General features: G+C 42.5%; 1 protein-coding gene across 10 annotated transcripts in view; it reads left to right on the top strand.

The window, feature by feature from the left end:
• Nucleotides 1-25,220, top strand: part of cobl (cordon-bleu WH2 repeat protein) — a 294,795-nt gene that overhangs the window by 221,447 nt on the left and 48,128 nt on the right. For all 10 annotated transcript variants that reach the window (XM_063043965.1, XM_063043967.1, XM_063043966.1 and 7 more), the window contains one exon: nucleotides 22,752-23,109. In XM_063043965.1, coding sequence (XP_062900035.1) covers nucleotides 22,752-23,109 — 358 coding nt within the window. The remainder of the gene's footprint in view (nucleotides 1-22,751; nucleotides 23,110-25,220) is intronic.

The raw sequence follows: 25,220 nt of genomic DNA, 5'->3' as shown, positions 1-25,220 counted from the left end.
AGAGGGTCCAGTGAGATGGAGGAACTGAGTGAAATACATGTTAGTAGGGAAGTGGTGTTAGGTAAATTGAAGGGATTGAAGGCAGATAAATCCCCAGGGCCAGATGGTCTGCATCCTAGAGTGCTTAAAGAAGTAGCCCAAGAAATAGTGGATGCATTAGTGATAATTTTTCAAAACTCGTTAGATTCTGGACTAGTTCCTGAGGATTGGAGGGTGGCTAATGTAACCCCACTTTTTAAAAGAGGGAGAGAGAAACCGGGGAATTATAGACCGGTTAGCCTAACGTCAGTGGTGGGGAAACTGCTGGAGTCAGTTATCAAGGATGTGATAACAGCACATTTGGAAAGCGGTGAAATGATCGGACAAAGTCAGCATGGATTTATGAAAGGAAAATCATGTCTGACGAATCTCATAGAATTTTTTGAGGATGTAACTAGTAGAGTGGATAGGGGAGAACCAGTGGATGTGGTATATTTGGATTTTCAAAAGGCTTTTGACAAGGTCCCACACAGGAGATTAGTGTGCAAACTTAAAGCGCACGGTATTGGGGGTAAGGTATTGGTGTGGGTGGAGAATTGGTTAGCAGACAGGAAGCAAAGAGTGGGAATAAACGGGACCTTTTCAGAACGGCAGGCGGTGACTAGTGGGGTACCGCAAGGCTCAATGCTGGGACCCCAGTTGTTTACAATATATATTAATGACTTGGATGAGGGAATTAAATGCAGCATCTCCAAGTTTGCGGATGACACGAAGCTGGGTGGCAGTGTTAGCAGTGAGGAGGATGCTAAGAGGATGCAGGGTGACTTGGATAGGTTGGGTGAGTGGGCAAATTCATGGCAGATGCAATTTAATGTGGATAAGTGTGAAGTTATCCACTTTGGTGGCAAAAATAGGAAAACAGATTATTATCTGAATGGTGGCCGATTAGGAAAAGGGGAGGTGCAACGAGACCTGGGTGTCATTATACACCAGTCTTTGAAAGTGGGTATGCAGGTACAGCAGGCAGTGAAAAAGACGAATGGTATGCTGGCATTTATAGCGAGAGGATTCGAGTACAGGAGCAGGGAGGTATTACTGCAGTTGTACAAGGCCTTGGTGAGACCACACCTGGAGTATTGTGTGCAGTTTTGGTCCCCTAATCTGAGGAAAGACATCTTTGCCATAGAGGGAGTACAAAGAAGGTTCACCAGATTGATTCCTGGGATGGCGGGACTTTCATATGAAGAAAGACTGGATGAATTGGGCTTGTACTCGTTGGAATTTAGAAGATTGAGGGGGGATCTGATTGAAACGTATAAGATCCTAAAGGGATTGGACAGGCTAGATGCAGGAAGATTGTTCCCGATGTTGGGGAAGTCCAGAACGAGGGGTCACAGTTTGAGGATAGAGGGGAAGCCTTTTAGGACCGAGATTAGGAAAAACTTCTTCACACAGAGAGTGGTGAATCTGTGGAATTCTCTGCCACAGGAAACAGTTGAGGCCAGTTCATTGGCTATATTTAAGAGGGAGTTAGATATGGCCCTTGTGGCTACGGGGGTCGGGGGTATGGAGGGAAGGCTGGGGCGGGGTTCTGAGTTGGATGATCAGCCATGATCATAATAAATGGCGGTGCAGGCTCGAAGGGCTGAATGGCCTACTCCTGCACCTATTTTCTATGTTTCTATGTTTCTTAATCTAAAAGTTGTTGTGAATTTCAGTATCTGCAAATCTACAATCAGCTTGTAGTTAAAACTGTGGCAAGCAATGGTCTTGTGTGGCAATATAAACATTTACAGTACTGTGCAAAAGTCTTAGCTGGGGTGCCTAAAACTTTGTACAGTACTGTAGTGTTGTAGTACTATATGTATTGTACTTATTACTGCTGCAAAAAAAACCCATATCGTTTGTGAGTGATGCTGAATCTGATATGGGTATCACGAGGTTAATTCCCGGGATGGCAGGACGGTCATATGTTGAAAGATTGGAGCGACTGGGCTTGTATACACTGGAATTTAGAAGGATAAGAGGGGATCTGATTGAAACATGTAAGATTATTGAGGGATTGGACACGCTGGAGGCAGGAAACATGTTTCCGATGTTGGGGGAGTCCAGAACCAGAGGCCACTATTTGAGAATAAGGGGTAGTCCATTTAGAGCGGAGTTGAGGAGAAACTTTTTCACCCAGAGAGTTGTGGATCTGTGGAATGCTCTGCCTCAGAAGGCAGTGGAGGCCAATTCTCTGGATGCTTTCAAGAAAGAGTTAGGTAGAGCTTTTAATGATAGCGGAGTCAAGGGATATGGGGAGAAGGCAGGAACGGGGTACTGATTGTGAATGATCAGCCATGATCACAGTGAATGGCAATGCTGGCTTGAAGGGCCGAACGACCTGCTCCTGCACCTATTGTCTATTGTCTATTATGGACTGAGAATGGGAAGAAGGTAAAAAAGAAGGAAATCATGGCTGGGAGAAGGGAGGGAGCAGGAAGCACCAGAAAGACACTCTGTAATGATCAGTAAGTCAACTGTTTGGAATTGAATAACCTTGCCTGGTGTCTCAGAGCTACGTGTGTCTGCATCCATGCCACACCCCGCCCCGGTACTCCTTCTCTGCTACCTTACCCACAACCCTCCCATGGTGTTCCACCCTTGCCATTCCCAACATCCTTTGCTCCTGACAGATTTACAAACTTGCTCTATGCTCCACATCGACAAATACTGTACTCTGTGTGTGTATATATATATATATATATCTAGGGTGCCTAAGACTTTAGCACAGTACTCTATCTGTCGCATTTCAAACTTAATAGCTAAGACAATTTGAGTATAAAAAATGAAAGTGGGATTGTAATTGTTTCCCACAATCCAGTGCAGATCTTCCATGTTCTGATGACTTGTGGAACATATTTATAGATTTTGTGTCAATGTATGCTATACCGTAGCAGTCTTTAAGGATCTGAGAATTAATTGTTTTCTTATCTGATCTCACAATCCATAAGTAAAAGATTAGTACGTGAGATAAGGTATTCAATTGATACATGGTCTTCTGCAATGCTTCTTGCTTGCTGTGGTGCAGGAAAGCACCTTCTAGAGCCAGTAAGTTATACCATCATATTGTAACTTGGTTCATCAAAATTGTCAGTGCACAGTTTCACTGCCATTCACCAGCTGGCTTTCCACAGCTTTCTTGATTTGCAGCCAGTTGGGAACTATTGTTCCTCAGATTCCCTGGCTCCTTTCGCATGTTACCCATACACATGTCAAATTCAGGCCAGCCTTTTACACCTCAGTTATGGGAAAGCATTTTAGAATCAATACACTTGGAGAAATTTGAGTGATATGGGAGAGTCAACATGGAAATACTTAATTAACCTGACATCTTTTTAATTGAGGTAATAGGGAAGGCATTAAGGAATGCAATTGATATTGTTTGTACGAATTTTCAGGTGTTTGTTAAAGTTCCACACAAAAGGCTGTATGGAATTTTATCAAATACCTATACTTTGTGGGACCCATCTAATTAAAAGGTTAGCAAGAATGTAAATAGAAAATTAGCTTAAAGGTATAAAGTGAGCGGTGATAAATGGTTGGTTATCAGATTGTTGTTTTCTTCAGCGATAAGATGTTTATAAAAAATATATTTTAAAGACCTGGACATTTGTGTTGAGAGCAAAATTTGCAGATGTAAGAAAGGTTTGAAGTATGCTGAACAGTGAGGAGAGTGTTTAATAAAGTGGTAGAGAACACAGGTTAGCAAAATATACAGACTGTGTGACAAGTGTAATGGGGAGAAGTGTAAAGGGTTGTACTTCTGCATAAAAAATAAGATGACACAATGTATGTGGAAGAACTCAGGGTTCTGAGTGCACAAAAATAATGGTATGTTGAGAGAAAGTGGATATGCTCAATATGTGGGAACCAGCAGATGCGCCACAGCTGGAACATTGCATCCACTGTCAATCACCATATTTTCAGATGTAAAGCTCTGAAATAAGGTTCCAGCTTGAACAATGCTAGAGTGGAGAAAAAGGAATTATTCTTCTTGGAGGAAAGGAGATTTGATATGAGTGAACAAAATCATAAGGGGAGAAAAGAACAAATGTTAATGGATGGCTTAAGAGTTGGTGGCACAGATTTAAAATTCGGGATAACTGATAAACGTGGGATGTGAGGAATATACTTTTCCAGGCAGAGTTATTACAACCTGGAACTCATTGCTGCTAGGAGTGATTAAAAAACTTAATGAGGACTTTTAAAAATAATTTAAATGGTTACTTGAGAGGGAACATTTTTTTAGGAAAGAATGGGGTTGTGCTACTGAGAGTCAGAATGTATTTGATGGCTGGATGGCTTCCTGTATTCTGTAACAATTTTTTTAGTTCTGTATTTCCATACATTACATTAACGCAACAGAATGTGTTGAAATTAGCTCTTCTCATGTATTGTGCACATTAATTTTGTCCATATTTTTAATATTGCTCTATAAACATGAGGCATGGAGTCGAGGAGGGGTCTGTTTGGAGCAACTCTTCCAACTCTTCTCAAATTAAGTTAATATGTTTATAGTTTAGTTTCGGTTTACTTTGAATATCATGAAAATAATTCACTGCAGGGAGGTATCTGAGAGAATATTTTAAAAAGTATAGTGTAGAATTTTGGTAAGTATTCTTATTGAAGTGGCATTATTTTCAGTAAGGTGACATCTTAAAATTCAGTGCTTTGACTGGTATTTGCTGCTATTATAGATCTGATGAAATGTTTTGCAATGAGATTAGATAACATGGAATTCGTGTTAATTATATAACTTTAAAACATCTGTACAATTAACACCACTTTTTATGTATTCATGTAATTATCAAGATTAAAGGAGTGAATTACTAGGACTCTTTATTCTTTGGAAAGCTCAACATTTGCAGATACAGCACTCTGTTCTTTGCTCTTCACAGGAACATTGCATTTTCATGTTGGAAGTGTTTCTTGCCATTAATTAACACAAGTAAATGCTGACTGGTTTATTCAAGATTATTAAACTGCACCCCTCTCACTCAGATGTAGAAATCTTCTTGCGGTGTAGTATTATACATTTAATAACTACATTTAAGGTTTTGTGAATTGGATGACATACCTCTTTCAATTACATCACTGCGAATTTTTCCTACTTCTGCTATTGTTTATGACCTAATTAATTATTGTTTGATTCTCCTGTGGCACGTTCTATCATTCCTTCTCCTCAAAACAATAACCATATTTGCTGGCTTCATTTTCTGCTGTTGTCACTCTGTTTTACCTAAAAGCAGCAATACACAGATCATCTTCTGTCAAGCACAGTCCTTTTGGGATGATTCTTAATGCAGGTCAGATAGCAAAAAGCACTACAGACATCAATGGATCTGGGATTGAGAGGGTGAACAGCTTTAAGTTCCTCAGCTTAAACATCATCAAGGATCTCAAGTGGTCTGTACATATACACCTCAGACGGTTGAACAAGTTTGGTATGGCCCCACAAAGTCTAAGAACTTTCTATAGGGGCACAATTGAGAGCATTCTGACTGGCTGCATCACTGCCTGGTATGGAAACTGTACTTCCCTTAATCGCAGAACTCTGCAGAGAGTGTTGCAGACAGCCCAGAGCATCTGTAGATGTGAACTTCCCACTATTCAGGACATTTACAAAGACGGGGCCCAAAGGATCACGGGGAATCTGAGTCACCCCAAACACAATCTTTTCCAGCTGCTACCATCCAGGAAACGGTACTGCAGCATAAAAGCCAGAACCAACAGTCTCTGGGACAGCTTCTTCCACGACGCCATCAGACTGCTTAATTCATGCTGACAAAACTGCATTTCTGTGTGAAACCCTTGGTTCGGCTAGCAGCTTAATCTAGGGGATGATAGCCCCCAGCCTGGCCAAACTTAAGAAACCTCGTTTGGGTGGATGCTGTGCGATATGTCGCCGTTACAAATTAGTACCACAGAAATAACAAACAGTACACAATATGTGATTAAATGATTGAGCTTTATAATTCTTAATTTGACTGTATGATTAGTAAAGAAACAAAGAAAAGAAAAGGGCCTATTCTCATGAAACAGTCTAATGTGCAAATATTGGAGATCATAGTGTCGTCCATTTGTTCCCGTCATCCTCCTGTGAGCGTAGCCAATCTGTGGACCCTCGCTGCAAGTCCACTGCGTCCGGTGGTCTACCAACTCTCTCCAGTCGTGTCCTCTCTCTTCATCTCTCCCCAACAAAAAACCATGAAGTCCCTGCTCCCAGACACACAAGAAAAAACAACATCCTGCTCATTGGCTAACATGCTCTGTATCATTAGTCATAACCCAAACATTGCTGCTACAGAGAAACCATTACCTTAGTCTTAGCAGTGAAAAAATTACAGAGAGGCCATTACATTAGCAGTGAACCTTACAGCATGTTACATATGTTATATTGACTATCCTGTTTGTACATAATATTTATTATAAATTACTATAATTGCACATTGCACATTTGAATGGAGACGTAACGTAAAGATGTTTACACCTCATGTATATGAAGGATGTAAGTAATAAAGTCAATTCAATTCAATACAACAAGCCCACTTCTCCGAATAATGGAGTCGACGCCTAATCACATCTTAAATATTATAAGCAGAAATGATTCTCAAATAAATTAATCATATTTGTGCACACAGCACTTTACACAGTATTACCATAACTATTAAAATATATATTAACTACAAGTATTGAAACAGATGTCAAGTTTTAACATCAGGATTTTTAAAAATTGTAACCACAAGCTTTTCTTGGAGGCCTTTGCCTTAATGATCTCCTATTCCCTATAGGACCTGAATTTTCCACATTCAAAATTCTTATGTTGGGCCCTAATAGTTTTCCTCAGCTGTGAGGTACTTCATATTGTTAGCCTAATTTATTTAGTTCCATGACATTTAAGGCAGCACCTAACCAACTAAACAAGTATATACCTGCTTTGTATAGTCCATATTAAAATATGTTTGCTTATGTACTGAATTGAGAATGTCTTGTATCTCCTCCTCACAGTTTAATACAATTTATCCTCTTAATTAATATGTTTGATGTAAATCTCACATGTATAACAGATCATAGAAGTCAAAGTAAACTCCTTTTACAAATGTGTTTAAACAAATATTATTACCTCAAAGCACATTCTATTTCCTGGAATGTGCTAACTGTTTATTCTGAATTGTTCAGACATTTTTTGCTGTTTGCAAACATATTTGATGTATTAATGGCAATTCCAAAATTCTTTGAATTATTGTAAATGCAGCTTCAATAAAAAAGATGCAGATATCTGTACTTATTCTAATATGTCAGGAAGAAGGCTCCAAGTGGTGTGTATAGTGTATCTGTTTATTATTACAATGTCAAGTTTGCATCATGACAGTGTCACCTCAGCATTCTTGTAATATTCACAGATTACATTCTGCATTGTTGAGCACTTGGAAATTATAATTTCTGTCTTGATTCATAAGTCAGCATCTTCAAGTTGCAACATTTTTGTCATGTTGTAAATGAGTCCAAAACTATGACATCTGCATTCATCAGACTTTGCTTTCAATCAGGCTAGTTTGAAAAAATCTCTGCCAGCTACCATCAGCACGAGAGGATTCAACACACTTGACCACTGCTGCACCACCTACCATTACATCCCTGGACCACATTTTGTGAAATCTGACCGTCTGGCTATCCTCCTCCTATCTGAAGATAGGAAGAGACAAAAGAGAAAGGCACCAGAGGTGGTCACAGGAAGCAGTGGAGGATTGCTTCGAATGGGTGGATTGGCCATGAGAACCTAAATGACTACACCTTGCTTGTCATGTACGTTATAAAGGCACTCTTGGATCATTCAGAATCTTCTCCAACCAGAAGCCCTGGATGCAGCATGAGATTTGAAACCTTCAAGGGCTAGATTGCTCACATTCAGAACTGGTGATCCAGTAAAGTACAAGAGCTTCAGCTATGACCTCTGAAAAGCCATTTTACATGTAAAGTGGCAATTCTGGACTAAAATCGAATCATAGGAGGATACTCAACAACGATGGCAGGGATTAAATACCAATACCTCCTACATAGCAAAAACAAACAACATAAATACCAACAAAGTTTAGCTCCAAGATGAGCCCAATGCCTCTTATCAAAGTTGCTGGTGAACGCAGCAGGCCAGGCAGCATCTCTAGGAAGAGGTGCAGTCGACGTTTCGGGCTGAGACCCTTCGTCAGGACTAACTGAAGGAAGAGTGAGTAAGGGATTTGAAAGTTGGAGGGGGAGGGGGAGATCCAAAATGATAGGAGAAGACAGGAGGGGGAGGGATGGAGACAAGAGCTGGACAGTTGATTGGCAAAAGGGATATGAGAGGATCATGGGACAGGAGGCCCAGGGAGAAAGACAAGGGGGGGGGGGACCCAGAGGATGGGCAAAGGGTATAGTCAGAGGGACAGAGGGAGAAAAAGGAGAGTGAGAGAAAGGATGTGTGTATAAAAATAAGTAACAGATGGGGTACGAGGGGGAGGTGGGGCATTAGCGGAAGTTAGAGAAGTCGATGTTCATGCCGTCAGGTTGGAGGCTACCCAGACGGAATATAAGGTGTTGTTCCTCCAACCTGAGTGTGGCTTCATCTTTACAGTAGAGAAGGCCATGGATAGACATGTCAGAATGGGAATGGGATGTGGAATTAAAATGTGTGGCCACTGGGAGATCCTGCTTTCTCTGGCGGACAGAGCATAGGTGTTCAGCAAAGCAGTCTCCCAGTCTGCGTCGGGTCTCGCCAATATATAAAAGGTCACATCGGGAGCACCGGACGCAGTATATCACCCCAGCCGACTCACAGGTGAAGTGTTGCCTCACCTGGAAGGACTGTTTGGGGCCCTGAATGGTGGTAAGGGAGGAAGTGTAAGGGCATGTGTAGCACTTGTTCCGCTTACACGGATAAGTGCCAGGAGGGAGATCAGTGGGGAGGGATGGGGGGGACGAATGGACAAGGGAATCGCGTAGGGAGCGATCCCTGCAGAAAGCAGAGAGAGGGGGGAGGGAAAGATGTGCTTAATGGTGGGATCCCGTTGGAGGTGGCGGAAGTTACGGAGAATATTATGCTGGACCTGGAGGCTGGTGGGGTGCCCCATCTGTTACTTATTTTTATACACACATTCTTTCTCTCACTCTCCTTTTTCTCCCTCTGTCCCTCTGAATATACCCCTTGCCCATCCTCTGGTTTCCACCCCCCCCCCGTCTTTCTTCCCGGACCTCCTGTCCCATGATCCTCTCGTATCCCTTTTGCCTATCACCTGTCCAGCTCTTGGCTCCATCCCTCCCCTTCCTGTCTTCTCCTATCATTTTGGATCTCCCCCTTCCCCTCCAACTTTCAAATCCCTTACTCACTCTTCCTTCAGTTAGTCCTGACGAAGGGTCTCGGCCAGAAACGTCGACTGCACCTCTTCCTAGAGATGCTGCCTGGCCTGCTGCGTTCACCAGCAACTTTGATGTGTGTTGCTTGAATTTCCAGCATCTGCAGAATTTCTGTTGTTCAATGCCTCTTATGCTTGCTATGACCAAAAGAACATGGGGGCAGCTTCACGAACTACTTGTTATGGTCCGGTCCGTAAAGTCCGCATTCCGGTTCACGGTCCGGTCCATGGACTTATGACTCCGGGTCTTCCCGCTGTCCCTTGTTTGGTTGAGTTAATCATAGGCACCTGATTCCCATCTTGGGGCTTGGAATATAAGTGGCCTTGGGGTCGAGTGTGAGCTGCTGGTTTGTCTTGTCAGTCCTCCTTGGAGCAACCTGCTGATGGAAGGCTAGTGAAACCATTCGTGATCTCTAGGCCTGGTTGGAGGACCACTGCTTCATGGAGCCTTGTTGTTTCTCATCAGAGCAGTGATCGTGGTATGGACTTGGCTGTTTCTGTAGCCAGCCAAGGTTGCTAGCTGCCCCGAGACTCAGAGCCACCCCGGATTGAGCTCCTTTCCCGTCCTTGCCTCCGTTTGGTAAGCCAGGCTGTAATTGCTGTTACCCTGCGGTTGGTTCTGTCCCTTACTGTCCCTTGCCTCCATCGGGTAAGCCAGGCCGATTGCTGTTACCCTGCGGTTGGTTCTGTCCCTTCCTGTCCCTTGCCTCAGTTGGGTAAGCAGGCTGTTTGCCGTTACCCTGTGGTTGGGTCCGTTTTTCCCTGTCCTTGCCTCCGTGGGGTGAAGTTCTGTGTCCTGCTCAGGAGAAGCTCCAACAACCCAAGCCTCGAAGATCCCAAGCCAAGCTCCAAGAACCCAAGCCTCAAGGCCCCAGCCTGCAGCCAAGCTCAGGCCTCTAGACCCCAGCCATGTCCTGTCCTGAACTCATGTCATGTCCTTGCCTTGTTCTGGGGTCCGAGCCCGAGGCAAGACCCAGGTTCCGGGTCCTTGTCAAGTCTCGGGCTCGGAGTCGAAGCCTTGTCTCCTAGTCCATTGTTTCTAGCCCTGGTCCTGCTTTCCTTAGTCCAAGTCTGCGTTCTTGTCCCTGCTCCTTGCCTGTATCCTGTCATGTCGCTACTCTAGTCAAGTCCTGTTCCTTGTACTTCAGTGTCCGTGTCTCGCGTTTGGGTCCGTTCCCAGCACCTGCATTGTGACACGACTACAGCTTCCAATGACTCAGTGATCTCAGTCTCTGATGCTGACATGAGAGCATCCTTCAGAGGGTGAATCCACAGAAAGCATATGCCCCAGACAACGTCGTTAGCCGAGTACTGACGACCTGTGCTAAGCACAAGCTGGAATGTTTATGGACATCTTCAACCTTTTGCTTCGGTAGTCTGAGATTCCCACCTGTTTCAAGCAGGCATCAATCATACCAGCACCCAAAAAGCGTAAGGTCACCTTCTCCACTGATTAGCACCCTGCAGCACTTACATCCACTCTGATGAAGTGATTCAAGAGATTGGTTATAGAGTTTATCATCTCCTTCCTGAGGAGTGACTTGGATATGTTCCAATATGCCTACCATCATAACAGGTCAACAGCAGATGCCATTTCATTGGCTCTTCACTCAGTTCTAGACCACCTGGATAATGAAAATGCATATGTCTGGATGCTCATCATCGGCTACAGCTCAGCATTCAACAGTGATTTCCTCACTGGAGACTCCAGTCAGTACAATTAACAAAAACTTCTTCTCCACACTCACCATCAGCACAGGGGCATCACAAGACTGTGTGTTTAGCCCCTGATTTAATCACTGTCAGAAGTAAGTTTTTCACACAGTGGTGAGTGTGTGGAATTCTCTGCCAGCAACAGTGGTAGAGGGGGATATAAAAGGGTCTTTTAAGAGACTTTTAGATAGGTACATGGAGCTTGGAAAAATAGAGGGCTATGCAGTAGGGAATTCTAGGCAGTTGGCACAACATTGTGGGCCGAAGGGCCTATAATGTGCTGCAGATTTCTATGCTCTGTGTCTGTGATTGTGTGGCTAAATACAGCTCCATTGCAGTATTTGTTTGCTCATGGGCACCACTGTTGTTGGTTGAATCAAAGGTGGTGATGATTCAGCATATGGGAGGGGGATTGAAAATCTGGTTGAGTGGTGCCACAACAACAACCTCTCACTCAATATCAGCAAGACCAAGAGTTGATTATCAATAGAGGAAGAAGCTGGACATGATCGACTCCTCATTAGGGGATCGGATGTGGAGAGGGTCAGTAGCTTTAAAGGCCTTGGCATTGACATACTGCATCAGAGGCTCTGTCCTGGGACCAGCGTGTGAGTGCCATCATAAAGAAAACATGACAGTGCCCCAACTTTCTTAGCAGTTTATGGAGATGCAGCACATCACAAAAAACTTTGATAAGCTTCTATAGATGCACAGTGGACAATATCCTAACTGGTTACATCATGGCCTGGTATGGAGACACCAATGCCCAGAACAGAAAAGACTACATAAAGTGGTGGATACAGTCCAGTCCATCATAGGCAAAGTCCTCCACACTATTCAGTACTTTTATATGGAGCACTGCCACAAGAAAGCAGCGTCCATCATTAAGATCCCATTATCCAGGCCATGCTCTGTTCTCACTACTAAATGGGTTACATGGCTGAGTACTGAAGATCTGTGCTGATCAACTGGCTGTAGTGTTCACTGATATCATTAACTGCTCACTTTAGCAGTCTGAGGTAGCCACATGGCTCAATGACTATCATCCAGTAGCACTTACATCCATTGTCATGAAGTGTTTTGAGATATTGGTTATGAAACATATCAACTCCTGCCTGAGGAACAAGTTTCATTTTGCCTACGGTCATAACAGGTCAACAGGAGATGCCATTTCATTGGCTCGTCAATCAGCCCTGCAATATCTAGACAGTGAAGGTGCATGTATCTGAATGTTCTTCATTGACTACAACTTGCATTCAATATTATCATCCTCTCAAAACTAATCAATAAACTCCAAGACCTCGGGCTCAGTACCTCCTTATGCAACCGGATCCTCGATTTCCTCACTTGTAGACCACAATCAGTTCAGATTGGCAACAACATTTCCTCCACAGTCACCATCACCATAGAGGCATTCACAAGGTTGTGTGCATAGCACCCAGCTCTACTTGCTTTATACTTAAAACTGTAAGGCTAATGACAGCTCCAATGCTATATCTAAGATTTGCTGACAACAACACTGTTGTTGGCTGAGTCAAAGGTGGTGATGAATCAGCATACCAGAGGGAGATGGAAATTCTGGCCGAGCAGCGCCACAACAACAACCTCTCACTCAATGTCAGCAAGACCAAGGAGCTGATTATTAACTACAGAGGTCCACAACCTTCGGACTCACTTTCAAGGAGTCTTCATTTCATATTCTTGATTTTTTTTTCCCCCTTTTGTATTTGCACTTTGGTTGTGGACCCTCACTCACGGGGATATGCCCTCTTCTCACTATCACCATCAGGGAGGAGTTGCAGGAGCCTGAAGACCCTCACCCACCGGGACATAACCTCTTCTCATTATTACCATCAGGAGCCCGAAGACCCTCACTAAATATTTTAGGAACAGCTTCTTCCCCTTTGCCATCAGATTTCTAAACCATCTATGAACACTGCCTCACTATTCTTCTTTTACACTATTTATCTATTATTGTAAATGATAGTGATTTGTTACGCCTGCACTGTACTGCTGCACAAAACAACAAATTTCATGACTAATGTGAAAGACAATACAAATAATGAGCTGGTCTCTCCACAGGGATAGAAAGAGAGGAGATGGTGATCACCAGGAAGTGCAAGCATGTTGAATAATACTGAGGGTGTGGCCTTCAAGGGGAAAACAGCAACAACAACATCCACTTTATGACACCACAATTGGCTTTGTTGTAGAGAAAGGAAGGAATAAGCTTGCAAAAGTGCTAATTTTAGGTATTCTGTCATAAAGGGGACAGGTAGGCATTCCTGTAGCTCCAGGGTGGCGAATTGCCTTCCTGGTAGAATGGTCAGGGATGTCTCACAGTGGCTACAGGACATTCTAAGGGGGAGAGTGAACAGCCAGCAGTCTGATGCATGTTGTTACAGTCCACAAGCTAGTGAGTGTAGGACTTGAAGGGCCATTCACATGAATGCTAACTGAAGGAAGAGTTCATGAGAGAAGGTTTTAGATCAACGAGCTAAAACCTGCAGGGAAAGGTGGAACTAGTCCAAGACAATGAGACTATACTTAGACTGGCTTGGTGCTTAGACAAGATATTTGGATGGAGAGGTACAGTCACCTGGAGGAGAAATAGTTGACAAGGCTAATAAGCAGACAAAGGTAAGTTCACATCAGGAGAATTCAAAGCTAAGTTGAATCCATTTTAATGTAAAGGATCCAGCCAGTAATGTAGATAAACTCAAAACTGTAATTTAGGTGAGGAAATATATTTGCTGCCATCATTACATCTTGGCTGAAGGAGGGACAGGACTAGTGATGCAATATTCCAGGGTTTGAAATATTCAGGTGAGGCAAGAGGAGTAAAAGAGGTGGTGGTATTACACTCTTAGTGGATTGCTGCATTACTTCTCTGTTAAGCAAGGATATTGTAGAAAGCACCTCAAACAAGGCCATATAGATAAAGATCAGGAATGAAAAGGGGGAAAGAAAAAATAGCAAGAGTTAAGGACCAACCTGTTCCTGAAAGACTAAAAGCCATGGGTAACACGTTCCATTATTCAGGGTTGGATAAAGAGAGCAAAGGAAACATTTGGCAGGTATAGGGAAGGAAAGACGAGCAACGTCTATCAGGAGTAAAAATTCTGTAGAGAGATACTTAAAACAAGTTAGTAAGGAAGGGGAGTAATTAAATTTCATGAGCGGATGTGATTAAACTTAATCTGAAGGCATCCTATGGGTACTTTATGATAAATGAACAATAGGGAAAGAAGAGCCCTCACTAAGGAGACACAGGCTGATGGTCGAGCATTGTTTTAGTAATAGTACATGTTATTAATGGTGCTCCTCAATGATCTGAGATCTTTGCTCTTTGAAATGTAAATGAATATTTCAGATGTGTATGTAGGAGGCATGATCAATACAGAGAGATGACACAAAGTCATAAATAGTGTGAAGGGAGTATTAGGCGAAAGAGTGATAATGTTTTAGTGAAAGGGCTGATAAGTTACAAATGGAGTTCAATCAAGATAAAACCAGATAGTGCATTGTGGGAATACTAACAACATCTGTATCTATACCATGAATGGCAGGCTCTTAGGGAACTCTGATGAACAGAAAGATCTTGGTGTACAAATCTAGAGATACTTGAAGGTAGCAGCACAAGTAGATAATATGCTTAGGAAAGCATATGGCATGCTGGCCTTTATTTACCATGCTACAGCCTTCTAACTTTGGTTGGACCTCAACTGGAGTACTGCATACGGTTATAGGTACCGTACTATAGGGTGATGGGGTGGAGATATGTCTGTACCAAAGGAAGTGTAAGGCACTCCTTCCCTCCGCTGGCCTGCAGGTCACCCTTAGGCAAGGTGTAGCACCTGCTTACAGGGTCACAATGGGAGTAGGTAGTAGGTGGTCGGATGAGCAGCTGGTGCATTTTACAAATCCTGGTTATGCGACCACTGACGCCAGGCAAATAATCTCTGAAGAGTATTACTAATGGCTGAGATCATCAGTCTTGTAAAGACACTACCCCGACAAAGGCAATGGCAAACCACTTCTGTAAAAAAAATTGCCAAGAACAATCATGGTCATGGAAAGACCATGATTGCCTAAATCATACGACATAGCACATAACAAATGAACCAACTATAAGCAGGATGTGATATTGGTAGAGGAGTAGAAGAGATTCATCAGAATTGCCTGGGATAGAACTTTTCATTTATAAGGAGAAATTGGTGAAGCTATGTCTGCTTTCCTGGAGTGGAGGAGGTTAAGAGGGGAGATGATTAAGGTATGTATAAATTATGAGAGGAATTGGTAAGGTAGACTGCAGGAAACTTCTCCCCACATCATAGAACATGGAACATAGTACAGTACATCACAGCCACAATGAAGAGCCAGACTGATTAAATTAGTAATCAAATGGCTAACTAAATTAATTTCTTCTGCCTACACGATGTCCATATCCTTCCATTTCCCTCACATTCATGTGCCTGTCTAAATGTCTCTTAAAAGTCTCTAATGTATCTGCCTCTACCACTACCCCAGGCAGCGTCTGCCAGGCACCCACCACTCTCTGTCTAAAAACCTTACACTTCACATCTCCTTTGAAATTATACCCTCTCACCTTAAATACATGCTCTCTGGTATTAGACATTTCAACCCTTGGAAAAAGATATTGTCTGTCTACTCTATCTATGTCTCTCATAATTTTATAAACCTCTATCAGATCCCCCTCAGCCCTCACCACTCCAGAGAAAACAACACAAGTTTGTCTAACCTCTGTTTATAGCACATACCTCTAATCCAGACAACATCCTGGTAACCCTGTTCTGCACCTGTCCAAAGACTCAAAATCATTCCTATAATGGGTCGACCAGAACTGTATGCAGTACTCCAGCTGCGGCCTAACTGGAGTTTTATAAAGATGCGATGTAACATCCTCACATTTGAATTCAGTGCCTCGACTAATAAAGGCAAGCATGCCATGTGCCTTCTTAAACACCCTACCAACCTCTGTAGCCACTTTCAGGGAGCTGTGAACCTAGACCCCAAGAGCTCTCTGCTCATCAACACTGTTCAGGATCTTGCCCTTAATAGTGTACTGTCTCTTTGAATTTCACAAACCAAGGTGCAACACCTCACATTTATCTGGGTTATAGTCCATCTACTATCTCTCCATCCATATCTGCAACTAATCTATATCCCACAGTGTTCTTTGCTATTTATCTATGTTTTTCACAACACCATTAATCTTTGTATCATCTGCAAACTTACTAACATACACATCTACGTTTACATCTGGGTCATTTATATTCCTGACAAACAGCAGAAGTCCCAGTACAGATCCCTGTGGAATACTCCTAATCACAGACCACCAGCTAGATTAAGTCCCTTCCACCACTACCCTCTGTCTTCTATGGGCAAGCTAGTTCTGAATCCAAATGGTCAATTCACCATGGGTCCCATGCATCTTCATCTTCTGGATGAGCCTCCCATGAAGGACCTTGTCAAGCACCTTACTAAAACCCATGTAAACAACATCCACAGCTCTGCCTTCATCAGTCAATCTCATCACCTAATCAAAAAACTCAATCAGGTTAGTAAGACACAAAGCCGTGCTGGCTCTCCTTAATTAAGCCATGGTTTTCCAAATGCCCATAAGTCCTATCCCTAAGAGTTCTCTGCAATAACTTCCCTATCCTGACATGAGACTCACTGGTGCATAGTTTCCAGATTCATCCTTGGTTCCTTTCTTGAATAATGGAATAACTTTAGCTCCTTGTCAGTCCTCTGGGACCTTGCCTGTGGCTGAGAACATGAAGGTATAGGCCAAGGCCCCAGCAATCTCTTCTCTAGCTTCTCTCAATAACCTGGCATATATTCTCTCAGGTCCTAGGACTTAGATAACAATTCTCTTTAAAAGACCTAGCAAATCTATAGAAAAGTAACTGTAAACAGGATCAATAGACAACAAACTATGCAAATGCAAATATAAATAAATAGCAATAAATAATGAGCCTGAAATAACAAGATAAAGAGTCCTTAAAGTGAGACTATCGATTGTGGGAACACCAGAATGACCAGAACACCAGTAGAATGAGCGTAGTTATCATTTTTTGTTCAAGAGCCTGATGGTTGAGGAGTAGTAACTGCTTTTGAACCTAGTGATGCAAGTCCTGAGGCACTTGTGCCTTCTACCTGACAGCTGCAGTGAGAAAAGAGCATGGCCTGGGTGATGAGGATCTTTGATGGTGGATACTTCTTTTCTATGGCAACGTTTCATGCAGATGTGCTCAATAGTTGGGAGGGTTTCACCCATGATGTACTGGGCCAAATCCACTACATTTTGTAGGATTTTCTGGTCCAAGGCATTGGTGTTCCCATACCAAACTGTAATGCAGCCAGTCAGCACACTTTCCACCACACATCTATAGAAGCATGCCAAGGTGTTTAATGACATGCTGGATCTCTGCAGCATGTAGAGGTGCTGTTGTGTTTTCTTTGCAATTAAATTTATATGATGGGTCCAGGTCATATTTATATGACAAGTCCTCTGAGATATTGACACCCAGAAATTTAAAGTTACTGACCTTCTCCACTCTGATCATCCAATGGACCTCTGGTTTACTTCTCCTAAAATCGGCATTCAGTTCCTTAGTCTTATTGACTTTGAGTGAGAGGTTGTTGTTATTACACCACTCAGCCAAATTTTTAATCTCCCTCCTGTATGCTGATTCATCTCCACCTTTGATACAGTCCACAACAGTGGTGTCATCAGCAAAATCATATATGGTGTTGGAGCTGTACTTCGCCACACAGTCATAGGTGTAAAGTGAGTAGAGCAGGGGTTAAGCATACATCCCTGTAGAGCTCCTGTGCTGATGGAAATTGTGGAGCAAATGGTTTTGCCAATCCAAACTGAATGGGGTCTCCAAGTGAGGAAATCCAGGATCCAATTGCACAAGAGATATTGAAGCCCAGGTCTTAGAGTTTACTGATTAGGTTTGAGGCAATGATGCCATTAATTCCTGAGCTGTAATCAATAAAGAGCATCCTGATGCAGGCATCTTTGCTGTTCAGATGTTCCAGGGTTGTGTGAAGAGGCAATGAGATGGCATCTGCTCTGGACCTGTTGCTTCGGTAGGTGAATTGGAGCGGATCCAAGTGACCACTCAAACAAGAGCTGATATACTTCAACACCAGCCCCTCAAAACACTTCATCACTGTGGATGTAAGTGGCACTGGGCGAAAGTCATTGAGACAGGTTACCACGCTTGACCCTTAATACTCCAAGCATTAAAATACCGACACTTGGAACTATCCACTTTATCTACTGGCACTGACATCTATCTTCTTCTCCATCCCTCCACCTTCTAACCTCATGCTCTGGTTCTCATCCCCCTGCCAAACTACTTTAAGCCCTCCTGCATAGCGCTAACAAAACCTCCCGGCCAGGATATTGGTTTCCCTCCTGTTTAGGTGCATTCCTTCACTCTTGTACGGGTACTTCTGCCCCAGGAAAGATTCCAGTGATCCAAGAAGCTGAAACCTTACCCCCTCTACCAGTTTCTCAGCCACTCATTCATCTGTACTATCACCCTGACTAGCAAGTGACACTAGGAGTAATCCAGAGTAACCCTAGGCTAGGAGTAACCCTACCTTGGAGATACTACTCTGCAGCCTCTTTCCCATCTCCCTCTCCTCAATGTGCAGAACTTCCTACCCATCTACCTGTGTGTACCAGGAGCTCTGGCTGCTCACTTGCCCCCGAGAAAATATCCTTCAGGCCATTCAGACATTCTGTAGCCTGGCACCTGGGAGGCAATGCACCATCCTGCCATCTCTTTCCAGGCCACAGAGTCTCCTGTCCATCCCCATAACTATCGAGTCTCCTATAACTAATCACTCTGCCTGACTTTACTCTTCCCTGGTGACCCTCAGAGCTGGCCACTGTGCCACGAGCCTGGCTGTTGCTGTTGTGCCTGTTAGGACATTTCCCCCCCCCCCCCCCCCACCTCCACAGCAGTATCCAAAGGGGTATACTCGCTGCTGAAGGGAATGGCCGCAGGAAAACCCTGCACTAACCACTTACTCTCCTTCTCCTGGTGGTCACTCATCTACTATCTGAAGCCTGTGCTCTGGGTGTGACCACTTCAGTAAACATTTCATTCTCTTGCCTGTTCTCTTGTCCTTACCCGATTAGCCTGTACCCTTAAACTTTGTTCATCTGAAATACTTATCTACCAGTCGTGTTTGGGTTGGCACTGATAACTTTACTATCACTCTCAAGTATCACTAATTGACTGCATTGTTTTACTAGTAAGCTGTTCATATCAATATTATTCATATTACATTGTTATCCACAATCTACTATCAGCTACACAAGATTGTTTGGGTTATTATACTGGCATTAGTAATGTTTGTATTTATTCTTTGTATTTGAGATTTATAACATTTCTCATAAATTAAATAAAATCTAAACTAATGATATGATTATTCTATGAATTAAATAATTAGACAGTTTAGATTATGTCATTTAATCTAAATTACCAATACAGATATGCTGTGAAAGTAAATATGTACACAAAATTGCATTTAATGTGGTCCTCTTTAAGAATATGTCTGTCTTTGCACCATATAAATTTACATCAACACTCATAACATGCTGGAGGAACTCAGCAGGTTGGGCAGCGTCCATGGAAACGATGAGTTGACGTTTCGGGCCGGAACCCTTCATCAGGACTGTAGGGGGAAGGGGCAGAAGCCCTATAAAGAAGGTGGGGGGAGGGTGGGAAGGAGAAGGCTGGCAGGTTCTAGGTGAAAAACTAGTAAGGGGAAAGATAAAGGGGTGGGGGACGGGAAGCAGGGAGGTGATAGGCAGGAAAGGTGAAGAAAGAATAGGGGAAAACACAATGGGTAGTAGAAGGAGACGGAACCATGAGGGAGTTGATAGGCAACTGGGGGAGGGGGAAGAGTGAAATAGGGATAGAGGAAGGGAGGGGGAGGGAATTACTGGAAGTTCTATGTTCATACCAAGGGACTGGAGACTACCTAGATGGTATATGAGGTGTTGCTCCTCCAACCTGAGTTTAGCCTCATCATGGCAGTAGAGGAGGCCATGTATGGACATATCTGAATGGGAATGGGAAGCAGAGTTGAAGTGGGTGGCTACCAGGAGATCCTGTCTGTTGTGGCGGATGGAGCGGAGGTGATCGACGAAGCGGTCCCCCAATCTGCGTCGGGTTTCACCGATGTAGAGGAGGCCACACCGGGAGCACCGGATGCAATAGATGACCCCAACAGACTCACAAGTGAAGTGTTGCCTCACCTGGAAGGACTGTTTGGGGCTCTGAATGGTGGCAAGAGAGGAGGTGTAGGGACAGGTGTAGCACTTACACTTACAGGGATAAGTGCTGGGTGGGAGATCTGTGGGGAGGGTCGTGTGGATAAGGGAGTCGTGGAGGGATCAATCCCTGCAGAAAGCGGAGAGGGGTGTAGAGGGAAAGATGTGCTTAGTGGTGGGGTCCTGTTGAATGTTGCGTAAGTTGCAGGGGATAATGTGCTGTATCCATAGGCTGGTGAGGTGATGGGTGAGGACAAGGGGAACTCTGTCCCTGTTGTGGTGGCGGGAGGATGGGGTGAGGGCCGAAGTGCGGGAAATGGAGGAGATGCAGGTGAGGGCATCATTGATGATGGTAGAAGGGAAACCACGATCCTTAAAGAAAGAGGACATTTGAGATGTCCTGTAACGGAAAGCCTCATCCTGGGAGCAGATGCGGTGGAGACGGAGGAACTGGGAATAGGGAATGGCATTTTTGCATGTGGCGGGGTGGGAAGAGGTATACTCGAGGTAGTTATGAGAGTCAGTGGGCTTGTAGAAGATGTCAGTGGACAGTCTGTCTCCAGAGATAGAGATTGAGAAAGGGGAGAGAGGTGTCCAAGATGGACCAAGTGAATTTGCTAAACTCATTATTCCCACACCCTGCACCACTCGGTTTTACCTCCTCCCCAAGATACACAAGCCTGACTGTCCCGGTAAACCCATAGTTTCTGCCTGCTTAACCTGAGGAGGGTAGTGGTGGTGGGGAATTGGTGAGGTCTATTATCCAGGAAGTAGCGGAGGGCTTTGAGGCCTTCTTGATGGGGAATGCAGGTGTATAAGGATTGGACATCTGCCTACACATTGGTCTATATCCCTGCATTCCTTGCATGAGCATATTCCTGTCCATATGCCTCTTAAATGTTTTAAATGTATCCACTTCCACCAGTGCTCTTTCACTTCTCTCTATCCTTTTTGAAACATTGAAACACCAGAATGCTGAGCTGCCAGTCCTTCTCTTTTTCAGCCAACTCTTTGGAATGGCCACTGCATCATAGTTCTATGCAATAATCTGGGCTCTACCCTTTTGAACTGATCCAATAGTATACTTTAAACATGAGATTCTAGAGATAATGGAAACCTAGAGCAACACACTCTGAGTGCTGGAGGAACTCAGCAGTTTAGACAGCATCAATGAAGGGGAACAAACTGTGAATATTTCAAGCTGAGACCCTTCATCAGAATACAGGTAGTAGATTAATAAGGAAAGCCTTGCCCTTTCCACCAGTAGTGTAAAAAAAAAAGTGATTATACAGTATAGTGATTGTACACAATCTCTATAATAATATCTGAGGCATTAAACTTGTTTCTTTCTCTCAGATATCTTCATCTTACTGGTTCAAATTCTGATAGGGCTCCTGCGGGAGCTTGGTGTGCTGATGTTCAGTTTCTCTTTATGTTAGTTAGATCAAAAGTACTTAGGCCCAGTCCACCTCGATATTTAGGACCTAAAAAAATAAAGCTGAGAAAAGAATCCATCCATTTTCAAGAGGGAAAATTAAAATTAGGTCTCCTTGGACTATGGATGGCTTGCCATTGGGTTTTTAGAAAAGTTATGAGTGCCATGCTCACCCTTGTGCTAAACCTAGGCTGAGAACTGGTTGGACGTAGAGACATAATCTTTTGTTATATATCTTTAGAATAATATTTTTTATTTTCCTGTTCTTCTCTAGTCAGTCTGTTACTCAAAAATGTTAGCATTGTTGTAATTACCTTGATTAAAACCTATCAACCAGCAAAAAAAAGAAACAATAAATGTGTATGAAAGTGTGCAGATCAGGAGATTAGATATTTTAATAAATTAATTATTTTATCTTAATTATGGGTTTGAAAACATGTTTTGTGGAATATTAAATTGCATCTGCGCTGGAAAATTTTATGAGATTCTCATGTACTGTATTTTGTCTCTTAAACGATGATTGCCTATTCCAAACTCTCACATACAACACTTCTAATTCTTCAAAAGGGAAAATTAGAAACTAACATTTTTCCTAAATATTCAATTTTATTTCTTCATGTATTGATATATTTCAATTTAAGTAAATCCAAGAATATGCTATAAAAATTGCTAAATGTGTAAGCATCAAAAACTATTAACAAATATAATGTTATTGTATAGATCATAACATACATTGTGATCATATAATATCTTTAGAATTTGATTTTTTAACATTCAAAGTATTAATATATTTTGATATGTAGTTCCCTAATTTAAATTATGACTTCTCTTTCTTTATGTTCCTCACTTCATTCCCTATTAGTGGAGGTGGGCTCAGAACAAGGTGGTGGAGTTGGTGATATCATTATGGAAGCAGAATCTAGAGATGGAGAACAGACGACATCCATTAAAACAAATAACAATCTTCAGCAAAGGTGCTCAAATTACACTCTGCCATCAGAAGATGAACTGTTGAACTCTGATGATGCTAGGACTGTAATCTCCCAGTCTGCTATGTTCTCCAAACACGCTGGCAGCCACAGCTTGAGAAACAAAACTGAAAAAGATGAAATTCTAGGAGCCCCAGATAATATATATGGTACAAAAGAAAATTCAGCATGGAACAATGATCAGGCATCCTCAAATGATAAAGGAACTCATTTTGGAGACAAAAACGTCAGGTATGAGTTTTATTGTCTTAATGTGGAAATTTTATAGAAATTTGCTGAAGCTGACATTCATCCATCTAAGGTAAAGTAACAACATGTACAAATGTTTACCAAGAAAACAAACTATTTGAGCAATCTATGCTCACATATGCCTTAATCTATTTGATAATAAATTATTACCTATTTTACATTTTTGGATTTTTATTTCCCAGGTTTGTTGATTTATTACTATCAAGTTAGAGTTCTATGTTTATTTCTATTTAAAACTAAGATTTTTAAACAAGTGTTTTGGATTATATTGATGACCAGGGCGAGCCAAGGCCATCAGTTTCCCATGCAGTTCCTTTTAATAGGGTGAATATATTAGTCTTGTGGAATACAAATGTAGAATGTCACTGCCAACAGCAGATCAAGGCACATTTTTCGTGGCAATTTTGGACATTCCTGAGTAAACTCTTCCATACAGCATGGGATTTTGATTGGAAATCAAAAACTGCAGATGCTGGAAGTCTGAAATAAAAATAGGAAGTGCTGCAAACAGTTAACAGGTCAGGCAGCATTTGTAAAAATTGAGTCAAAAATTTAGATTGAAGCCCCTTCATCAAAACGGTAAAGAAAAAAATCAAGTGAATTTGAAGTTGCAGACAGGCTGGAGATCAAAGGGAATATCTGATAGTGTGAGAGTACAAGCAACACACATCAAAGTTGCTGGTGAACGCAGCAGGCCAGGCAGCATCTGTAGGAAGAGGTGCAGTCGACGTTTCAGGCCGAGACCCTTCGTCCTGACTGCACCTCTTCCTACAGATGCTGCCTGGCCTGCTGCGTTCACCAGCAACTTTGATGTGTGTTGCTTGAATTTCCAGCATCTGCAGAATTCCTGTTGTTTAGTGTGAGAGTACATGTTACATACATCTATTGACAAGAATGAGATAGCAAAATAGCACGCGGGTAAAACGTTTGTAAAATAATGAGCTTTCTTTAAAGAAGAAGTGATGGTTTAGATACTATTGAGGCACATTTGCTTGAGGAGAAAGAAAAAAACATATCCTGGCTGAAGACTGAGATGTGCAGGAACTTTATGCCGATTACTAGTGCTGAGTTTAAATACCAAATGGGAACCTGATTACAAAAGAATTAAAGGAGTGAAGGGGAGCAAAGATAGTGTATGACAAATGATTAACTATTAAAATAAACATGAATCCAAAGGTTTTCTGCAGGCATTTAAATAGTAAAACGGTACTGCTTGAGGAATGGAACTATTGAAGACAGAAACAATGGGAACTTGCAAAGTTTGACGCTGAGGGGAGTGTTAATATACTCTGCATTGTTTTTACCAGGGAAGTAACAGTGAAGGAGCATATAGTTGAGACACTAGAAATGATAAAAAAAATGATGGCATTGAGGTTTTAGAAAGGCTCGTGAGTTGAGATGGAACGGGTTGCATTTGATAATTCTGAAGGAAATACAGGAGGAACTTAGGGGAAACAGTGACTACTTTTTTCAATACTCTTTGGAAATTGGAATACTGCCATTAGATAGGAAAGTGGCAAATGTTATCCTTTACTGAAAAAAATAAGCCCAGCATCTACTAGCACTGCACTTAGTCAGTTGAATCAATAATAGGAAAGATTTTATCAGTAACATTTGGGATAGGATTTCTCATCTGTTGGAGAATGGAGGCAAACCAGTGTGAATTAGTTGATGACAAATAATTTGAACAAATTCAATGGAATTTATTGATGAGGTAATGGATAGAGTTGAGGCTAATGCAATTGATGGTGGTATATCAAGAAAGCTTTTGATATGAAAATATGTATACTTTTGTTCTGTGGAAGTGAAATATAGTAAAAATGATATTTCATGTTGAGATAAACTGGAAATCTTGTAGGTAAGAATAAAATGTGGGAGTCTTTCCACTCATGTACTGAACATAGGCATCCGATAAGTCTCGTGAGACTATGTATTTGCGCCTTGGAAGATTTCCAGGGCGCAGGCCTGGGCAAGGTTGTATGGAAGACTGGCAGTTGACCGTGCTGCAAGTCTCCCCTCTCCACACCACCAGTGTTGTCCAAGGGAAGGGCACTAGGGCCGATAGAGCTTAGCACTGGTGTCATCGCAGAGCA

This window comes from Mobula hypostoma, chromosome 3, assembly GCF_963921235.1.
Source record: "Mobula hypostoma chromosome 3, sMobHyp1.1, whole genome shotgun sequence".
Taxonomy (NCBI): Eukaryota; Metazoa; Chordata; class Chondrichthyes; order Myliobatiformes; family Myliobatidae; genus Mobula; species Mobula hypostoma.
The sequence above is the reverse complement of the archived record's forward strand: the minus strand, read 5'-3'. Positions and strand labels throughout refer to the sequence as shown.